Genomic DNA, 9,690 nt, shown 5'->3' on the forward strand with positions numbered 1-9,690 from the left:
CTCCTCATTTCATTCCCCGTCCCTGTGAAATTCCCCACGGGGATCGAGGCGGGGATTCCCTGCGAGGAATTTGCGGGGATCGGGTTCCCCGCGGGGAATTTTTTCCCGTTACTTTTTTTTTGTAAAATGCCAATTAATTTAAATCACTAATGTAAGGAAATTTTAATTAAATAATTAACTTTATCACTAAATTGTTTATTATGGTTAGTTTTATATGACAATTTGAATTTAAAGATAAATTACTCAAATTTTGGCCTAAAAAAGCTAATTAATTTTTTAGTAGAAAGAAATAAATATAAATCAAATTATTCACCTATATAATCTAAATTTAAACATATTTATTATCTTTCTCAATAAATAATCAAATTTAAAATCTAAAGGTAATATTTATATAATAATAATAACATAACATTAGATAACTATACTAAATAAATATGTAAAAGTTAATCGGGAGAACGGGGCGGGGTCAGGATCAAGGGCGGGGACGGGGAATGCATTCCCTATCCCCGTCCTTATTTAGCTCATGGTGAATTTTTCCCCCACTCTCTCCCCCATTCCCTGCCTAATCGGGGAATCCCTACGGACCCCGTCCACATGGGGAAATTGGACATCTCTAACTATCAGTGATATCCTTTACATTGATAAGGATAGAAATATATCACTGACAGTAGCTATCAATGATATGCTTTATGTAACGACCCAACCCTCTAGGACTTAGGTAAGGCCGTTACTAAAATAAATGCATGCAAAGAATTTAAAATGACGCTGAGTTATTTTTAATAAATGCTAATTAAAATAAGAGAAGTTGAAAAGACATTTATTAAATGCAATTGTAAAAAAAAAAAAAACAATAATAGGGTACCCATAATTCGTAAAGACTATTAACAGTATACAAAAGACATAATCCTTAATAATAAGTTTAAAATAGTAAAACTAAACATTAACGGAAAAATATAAGGACTCTAAATGTCATGATGTGGATGCGTAAAATCTAGTCCCAGTGGCACGGTCACGAATTTCGCTGCGCCATCACCCGTGCATCTCTACCCTTACTTGAAACATCAACATAGGAAAGAATGAGCATGAAATACTCGGTAAGTAATCCTACCACTGGGGTCAGGCTAGGAATCTATGTCCTCTAGATACCCACCTATGGCACATAAACAAATGGAACAAACAAGAGACTGAGTCATATCCTATTGTAGTTAAGTATGCCCACAAAACTGGTGAATCCCAAAGGAACCACAAAACTGGTGAATCCTGAAGGAAACACAAAACTGGTGAATCCCGAAGGAAACACAAAACTGGTGAATCCCGAAGGAAACACAAAACTGGTGAGCATCTAACTAATCAACGAGGATATTCACACAATCTCAACGTTCAAAGAATCAACACCGTACAATTCTAAAACATACATGAAATCCTTGGTACCATGGCTCCATCACATACACATAATCCTCAATAACACATTATACAACATTCATGTAGACCTTACATCATAATTCTACAACATACAAGTATGCCTCACACTAGCAGATCAGACGTCAACATATGAACACATACCATCACATACTAACGATCAAGTGCTTAGGCGTGTATTTAAACAATTCAGTACTCGTCTAAATCCTGGCCCGTGGACAGTTCCAGTGGTAAGATAACTTACCTCGAAGTCAAGTTCAGATATTAATCCAAGCTAATGCCTCGAAGTCAAGATCCAAACATACAAAATGCAACCAATGATCACCAATTAACTTACCCAAAACGAAACTTGCTCCATAAATACTCGCAAGATTTTGACTCCAAAATCTCCTCTTAGCAGATTTTAAAATCAATGGATCACGACTTGGAACCTTCAAGAATACTTAAAATTAAACCATCCTTTAGTCCAATAATCAATGGGTACCCAACAACCAACAACAAGGATCATAACGCTTACCAAACTACTTGCCGAAAAAACTCGAATCCGCTGGGCAACACGTTGCGCACTCCGAAGTACCCCAGTCTTGGATCTAAATCCCAAATATAATCGGTATCGGAAAATCTACAATTTTAATGGGCAACCCAAAACCTTCGAAATTCAACTGACCTCACCCAAAACTTACCAACATTCGCCGAAATCTGACGAATGACAGTGGAGGAAGGTGGCTGGGCTCGGACAACGGGCTGGACGAGTAGCAAACGAAGCTGCGTTTCTGGTCATGCGAGTCTGTAGCTGAAGCGAAAGTGAGACGGCGGCGGACGTGCGGATCCTGAGGACGAGGCTGAGCTCTGCAACGATGCAGTGGAATCGGGTTGGGTTGGCGGTGGCAGAGACGGCTCGGACCGACGTCGGTGGAACGCTGGTGGCTGGAGGCGGCGAACGAAGCTGCGTCAACGGCGGCTGGAGAAATGAAAACAAAGGGGGCGGCTAGGGCTTTTGAGTGGCTCAAGGAAGAAGAAGAGAAGTGTTGTTTTTATAAATAATAATAATAATAAAAATAATAATTTATAAGGAAATACAATAAACCCTTTATTTTATTCTTTTCCTTATTCTACTATATTTCATTAACTACCTTTTCTTCCCGAAAAAAAATTTATTCCTGTCATAAGTTTTCAAATTGAACAATTTCCAAGGTTAAAAAAAACTAAATTCCTGCACTTACACTGGAAATCCAAAATTCTAAAAATTCCCTCCAATAATAAAATATTAAAATTACATTAAAAAAATACAGGGTGTTACACTTTATGACTATCAATGTAGAAGGATGTCATTTTATACATATATGTATCAATAACGACATACAAACACATTACATGTATCAACAAATTAATCAAAAGACCTTGACTACTTACAAACAAGTAGAACATGATATGAAATTCAAACAACACAATAAAATAAAAACATTACCTTTCATAGAAACATATAAGCAATAGTCACTATTTGGTTATCATTGATAGAAACATGTCAATAATAGCAACTGATATCCCATTTCTCAAATTGAAAATTATAACTAATAGCAGCATCACTAATAACAATTATCAATGATAGCAATTGACAGCTATCATTGATATTAACAACTATCAATTGCTATCGCTGATAATAACTATCAATTGCTATCACTAATAGCAGCTATCAGTGATATTAACTGATAGCAACTGATAGCAGCTATTAATCATAGCAACTGATAGCACATTTTTTAAATTGAAAGTTGTCACTGATTGCAGCTATCAACGATATCAACTAATAGCACATTTCTCAAATTGAAAGCTATTACTGATGACATCTATCAATAACAACTAATACCACACTTCTCAAATCGAAAAACTACAATTGATAGCAGCTATCAGTGATAGTCACTGGTAACACACTTCTCAAATTGAAAGCTATCACGGATAACAGCTGATAGCACACTTCTCAAATTGAAAAGCTACCACTGATAGCAGTTATCAGTGATAGCCACTGATAGCATACTTCTCAAATTGAAAGCTATTACTGAAAACCAGAAAGTAGCGTGCAAAATAGTAGTCAAACGTGGGTTTTTTAGTCTTTTACCATTTTTTGTTCTATATATGTAATTAGTTTATCTTTGTACTACATATTCTATTATTTTGGATTTAAATTCCATTTATGCAACTAGTCCATAAATATAATCTATCAATTGTAATATGAAAAGTGCGACACATTTAAATACGTTATATTATGTGAATTATGAAAAAAAAAATCGTAAATGGAGCAGTAATTCAACTTATTACAAGATTCAACCTCCAATCCTCGGTCCAAGAAGAAATAAAAATGAAACATACAACACACACTGATGAAACATAACAAAAAGGAGGCAAAAAATGGAAATAAATACATACACTTCACTCCTCAGCCCCTATAACTTCTCCCTCATGTACAAATTATAAATAAACTTTTGACTTTATAATTCGTTTTCCATCAGTATCTCCTCAGCAAGGTTCTGATATGAACAAAGAACCAAGTTTTCAGAAGTGTTTTGTGCTTTCTCCATCCATTGAAATACTTCCCAATTACCTTCTTGTAGCTTGGCCTCTGCTGCACCAAGATCCAATACTCTGCAATGTTTGGTCTGCTGCCTATATACTCATCGGCTAGCTTCAACAGCACGAGTCGAGCCAGCACTGGAATGAACATGGCATCAGCCATGGTAAACTCTTCCCCTGCTAAGTAAGAAGTCTCACCTAGTTTTGATTCGATTTCATCAAGAAGAACAACTAGATGTTCAGTGCTTTGTTTGACAACAGTTTTGTTTTTCAATTTGTCTTCAGTCTCGTATGCTTCTCTGAGCTTACGATGGTAAGCAGCAGCCATTTCGGGAGTTTCGGCCATCCGAGCGATCACCACTCGTCTTATAAATCTGGTGACAGTAAGACGGTACTTCTCGGGGATGTGGGCAAGAGTGAAAAATTTTGAATTCCATTCTTGTATCTTATGCATCCATTCAACAACTTCTCTGCTACTCGGCATTACATCATCCGTCCCTGAGGAGACAACTGCAATTCTCTCTATATATCTGAACAGAGTTTTGACATCCGTACATTAGAAAGCTATACATCCGGGTTTTAGACTCCATAAAAGAAATGGCCATTGAAGAGAGATTGTCACTAAGGTGGTGTTTAGCAGCTAGTTTTACAGTGTCTTTTTTTTTATTAGAACATGCGGGGTGAGAGAATCGAACCTCTAACATTGAGGTCGATAGTACAAGTTTTATGTCAATTAAGCTATGTTAAAATGGTTTTAAAAAATTGTGAAAGATTTTTGTGACAATGTCTTCAATTGTTCAATTCTTCGATGATATCTTCAATTGTTCCGATAAAAACATACCACTAGAAGAAACTATAAAAAAATTAACTAAATATGTTTCACATAACTTTTGTTCTTAAAAAACAAAATATAGTTCAAGAAAAAGAACTACACCTAAGTAATTTATATTTCATCCACTTGTTTTCATTTTGTTTCAAGAGTGTCAATACGATCACAACCTTTCGAGTCAATCTAACGAAGTGAACTATTCCAGCCAATCTCATGAAGCATATGGAAATTGCACATTAAAAGAGTAAGAACAAAGGACTAAGAAGCAAGACATACTGAATTATCTCGATTGTATCAAAAATGACGTGGGAACCATTTTGAAAGACAGGAAGTTTTGCACTTGGGTTGATCTTGAAGAATGAGGAGTCCATGTTCTTGGCTGTGATGGGATTGACATGATACGACGTGTAATCAATCCCTTGCTCTTCCAAGGCAAGTCTCACCTTCTGGCTGTCCAAAGAGTATGGATGATGATATAACTGCATTGCTTAGTTACTAGCATCAGCGTTATTTGTGAAATCAAGACAGAACTTGGGAACTGCCTATTGGATAATGGCTTAAGAAATCACGCCGATCCACGGGAAAAAGATTTAAGCTAAAAGCCTGCAATGACCATAACAGAATAATCGGCATCAACCATGATTTACAAAAAGAAAAACAATGAAAATCAGACGAGGAATTCATGGAGTCGTAGATCAATGAAGTTCCAATCCATATACAAAAAGGAAACTGATACATTTAGAACTTAGAAGCAAGCAAAACCAGAGCTTGGAATCAATTTTCGACTGAGGATGCCACCTAGGATGTCAATTTTCAAAAAGTATTCAACACCAGAACTCTTCAATAAGAATAACATATTACTCTTTCAGTTTTGATTGTACAATGTGAACAGAAACAACCATTTAATGGTCACAGACTCACAGCTACCCTGTAGAAGGTCAAGTTCCTGTAATAATATAATCCTATTAACTTTGGTACATTAAGTATGAAAACTCAAATCAAGTAGTACAGTTTAAAAATAGTTTAAATGTAAGGAGCTCCGTCCACTAAGTGTAATCTACAACAATAGGATCGTATAAAATACACGATAGAGAAAACCCCAAAAAGGTATTAAGAAAATATCCATTACATCACTGACCGAAAGCATTAAAGGCTGACAAAACTTTCTTCAAATATGTTAATTGTTAACAACAAAATTTAAAGCAGTTAGTGGAACAGATACTTAAAATATAAGCTTTCTACCAAATAAAAAATAAACCCAAAAGCTTAAGCTGGATTACGGTAAATTTAATTATATCAACACTTCAACACTCTTCTCATTCATTTGTAGACTTGAAATTTTGTAGAAAGTCTTACGAGTGGAAACCAATATCAATTTGGGAGGGAGTGAAATTACAGGATTCAAACATAAGACCCCTGGTCTAATACCACGCTAAATCACCAATCTAACTTTAGTTAAAGAAGTAAAGAGTGTTAGGTGGAGGTCACAATCACAAGAATCACATATTTGCATTTTAATTTTCCCAAAGGTTATTACCTCATTGTACAAGCTTCAGTTCCACAGCATTTCAAGCAATTACAGAAAGTTGCACCAATTCAGAGTGACTGAAATCATACATTCTACTCAATTTTCAACAATTACAAAAGAATTTCTCATTATTCAAAAGCAAAATCCCAAATGTACTGTGAAAGCAGGAGAAAGAGGCAAAAGTTGCAGGCAAGTTCCAAAACGAAAAATTACAGAAGAACATCAAAAATGAATTTCAGAAGACCCCAAAATCAAGCAAATAAAAGCCGAGATAAGAACTTCTCAATAGTCAGATTCCAACAGTTACTCAAATAGCAATCATAAAAACTATGAATTAAGGGGAAAAGAAAAAACCCCACAAACAAAATCAACAAAATCTAACAAAAACAACGAAACAGACAGAGAACAATTGGCACATACCCTCAAGCCAGAGACCCAGAAACCATCCAGCTGAAGAACTACCAAAAAAAAAAAAAGGCAAAAGAGAATAAATAAAAAATCAATAAAGATATATAACCCTTTTCAAATTCGTGGGGTGCACGTGAAGAAGAAGGAAAATAGACGACGTTCTACACTTTAATCGAGGCAGAAAGAGCTTAAAACCCACCATTAAAAACTGAACGAGGATAAAAAAAGAGAAACGAAAAGGGAAAGGAAAAGGAAAAAAGACAAATAATTACCATTGATGGCCTCAAATTCGCAACTGGGTTACTGCTGTGCACTCGGATAAAGCACAGAAAAAGGGTCGAAAGGAATCGTTGGGGTCTTTTTGAAGCACAAAAGTGAGAGAAAATTTTGGAAAGGTCGTTCTCTTGTTGGTATAAATATGGAGTGGATACTCATTGTTCATATCATTCCTTACTAAATTTAGTGACAGCGAAATAACAATTAATTATTAATTAATTTGTGTAAGAATAATAATGAGGCCTTGTCTGTTTAACGAGAATGGAATGGAAAAAGAATTATATTTCTTCAATGATATAATTAATTGCAAAAGAATCGTTTATTAAGTTGAGAAAGGAATCAGGTAAATTAATAGGACTCATTATTAGAAATTATTCTAAGAGCCCGTATGGATTAATTTAAAAAAATAAAAAAGCTCAATTTATTTAAACACTTTTGATAAAAATTTATTAAAATACAATTGAAAAGCTATTTTGAGTTGTTGTCAAACACTCTAATTTCTCCTAAAATAACTAGAAAGATAGAACAAAGAGTATGCTCAAGAAATTTAGAATTTCTTATCTGAAACGTTCTTCTTATTCAGATCTTTTCCTCAGCTCTTCTTTCATACATAAAAGGCAAGGTATAAGACCCTAACACTAAATCTAAAGTGGGAGGTTAAATAGAGAAGAAAAATCCTAAGTAAGGATATTGGGGCAAATAGTGGAAAACATTAATACTAAATTATCCAAAAAGGTGACCAAAAGACCAAATGCATATGGGAGGCTTAAATATGTTGAACGCAAGAGTGCATGGAGGATGGAAGGAAGAAGACTTGAAAAATGGCCAAGGGCTTGTATACAACAAATACAAGGCATGCAGACACAAACAGGGCATGCGTTGGAGGCATGCGTCGAGTGAGCATGCTAGGCGCGCAGGCCATGCGTCGAGGCCAAGCGCACAGGCCATGCGCCGAGGCCAAGCGCGCAGCCCATGCGTTAAGCATGTATGCCGAGCGCCCTGCCAATGCGTCAAACGGGCAAGCCGGACACCCATCCTATGCGTCGAGTGCTGTTGAGTCTGCCGAGCAGCCATGCATCGATGCCTTATGCCAAGCGCACGCCCATGCGGCGAGATACGCCCACGCGGTCGAGCGCGCCTATGCGGCCAAGTGCGCAAGCGCCTAGGTAGCACACTTATGCGTCGATGGTCAGCGTCGTGCGTCCATGCTTAGTAGGCCGAGCAAGCATACCTAGCAAGCCATGCATCGAGGGTGAACGGCCACCCTATATGTTGGTGATGGCCGACTTATGCGATGGCTAAATGGGACTTTGATGAAGGAAGGGTGAGTTACTATGCGTTAAGGACAAAAGATAAGGCTAATTGATGGAAAAACTCCAAGGGAAGATGCCAACAGTTATACGAGCATAAGTCTTAAACAATTTAAGTTGAAAAATATGTTTAAGTATTTAAGTAATTTAGGTGGCAAAAAGAGGATCACACGAAGTTCTAGCAAGAGGTGGACAAAGGATATTTCATGCAATGAAAGTCTTATCACCCTAAGCAGGAGGTGGGTGAAGGAGATTTCATACAAAAAAGGAAATTTTGGCTGGTAAGCTGAGATGAGAACAACTCAAGGCTAGGCTGGGTAGGCTAAGTGTTGGTAGCTCCAAAGTGAGACAAATGGGAGTTGAGTTGTCATAAGGGGGTGAGTTTGGAATGGCTATAAATGGAGGGGTTGGGCGAGAGGGATTTATTCATACCATCACCAAAAATCTTGTGTTGAGAGCATATTTAGAGTGTTACGTTTGAGTTATTAGGCTGCCAAGTTAATTGAAGATCAAAAGAAACAAAGGTTGCGTTGGTGAGGCATTGAGTCAGCCCAGACGCACAGCCAGCCCACACCCTGCACGCACGCCTTGTAGCACTGCGTCCGTCTGCGTGCCTTGCTCGACGTATCTCACGCGTTAGCCCAGCGCAGCTGCCCCCCCCCCCCCCTCCGTGCAACGCATCACGCCCAGCGCAACAGGCCACCGCGCCTAACGCATCAGCCCCCTGTGCGGCACAGCATGCCCACCCTACCTACTGCCAAACGGCCAGCTGCCTACCATAGTCCAAATAACCTCTAAAGAGGCTAATTTTAGGATTTTGGCTAAATTAGAGTAGGGTAAGCTGGTATTTTCATTATATAATGGTATTTTGGCTATTTTGACATTATTTATTGATATAACAAGTATTAATTGGGGAATTTCCATTGATATGGAGGAATTCTCAGGAAAGTATTCTCAAGGTGATTTTAGTGGAAAAACTTGCTTGTGGTGAGTTAGTTTTATGCATTGATATGTGGATAAATGCATATGTAAGTGCAAAATGCATGCTTATGATGTTATGTTGTTTCCCATGATTTTGTTTATAAAATTTTTATGGAAACTGAGATTATACCCGAACTACATAAGTTAGCATGCTTAAAAAGGGTACTTGGCGGGAAAATATAGTCGGCCTCGGTCGGCGGGAAATAATAGTCGGTGACGACCGGCAGGAAATATAGTCAAGTTACTTAAGCATGACTAGCGGGAAAAGAATTGTCGATGTGCACATTGGTGGGAAAAGTGGGTTATAGGAAAGTTTCCATAAAAAGTTGTTATGATTGATAATGTCCATGATATGAACATGCCAAGTATAGCAT

At 37.3% G+C, this 9,690-nt stretch overlaps 1 protein-coding gene and 1 long non-coding RNA gene across 7 annotated transcripts; both read right to left on the reverse strand.

Annotated features, from left to right (window-relative positions):
- Positions 1–796: 796 nt before the first annotated feature.
- LOC120087324 (uncharacterized) lies at positions 797–2,482 on the reverse strand. Of its 2 annotated transcripts, XR_016532323.1 has the most exons (3): positions 2,103–2,482; positions 1,937–2,009; positions 797–1,861 (listed from the first exon to the last, which is right to left on the reverse strand). It is a non-coding gene; the product is annotated as an uncharacterized LOC120087324 (long non-coding RNA). The 2 variants fall into 2 exon arrangements; XR_005484484.2 differs by having other exon boundaries at positions 1,861–2,009; positions 2,103–2,438.
- Positions 2,483–3,662: 1,180 nt separating this feature from the next.
- Positions 3,663–7,169, reverse strand: LOC120085031 (Glutathione S-transferase family protein). Of its 5 annotated transcripts, XM_090317253.1 has the most exons (6): positions 7,022–7,163; positions 6,762–6,799; positions 6,351–6,418; positions 5,675–5,759; positions 5,090–5,416; positions 3,663–4,514 (listed from the first exon to the last, which is right to left on the reverse strand). In XM_090317253.1, exons 5-6 carry the CDS (start codon positions 5,296–5,298, stop codon positions 3,920–3,922), a joined length of 804 nt encoding a protein of 267 aa, XP_090173379.1. In that variant the 5' UTR covers positions 5,299–5,416; positions 5,675–5,759; positions 6,351–6,418; positions 6,762–6,799; positions 7,022–7,163; the 3' UTR covers positions 3,663–3,919. The 5 variants fall into 5 exon arrangements, with proteins under 5 accessions (XP_090173379.1, XP_038896785.1, XP_038896783.1 ...); XM_039040857.2 differs by lacking the exon at positions 6,351–6,418; XM_039040855.2 differs by lacking the exon at positions 5,675–5,759.
- Positions 7,170–9,690: the final 2,521 nt, after the last annotated feature.

Source organism: Benincasa hispida, chromosome 9 (assembly GCF_027475165.1).
Source record: "Benincasa hispida cultivar pf3 chromosome 9, pf3_genome.v1.1, whole genome shotgun sequence".
NCBI classification, from domain to species: Eukaryota; Viridiplantae; Streptophyta; class Magnoliopsida; order Cucurbitales; family Cucurbitaceae; genus Benincasa; species Benincasa hispida.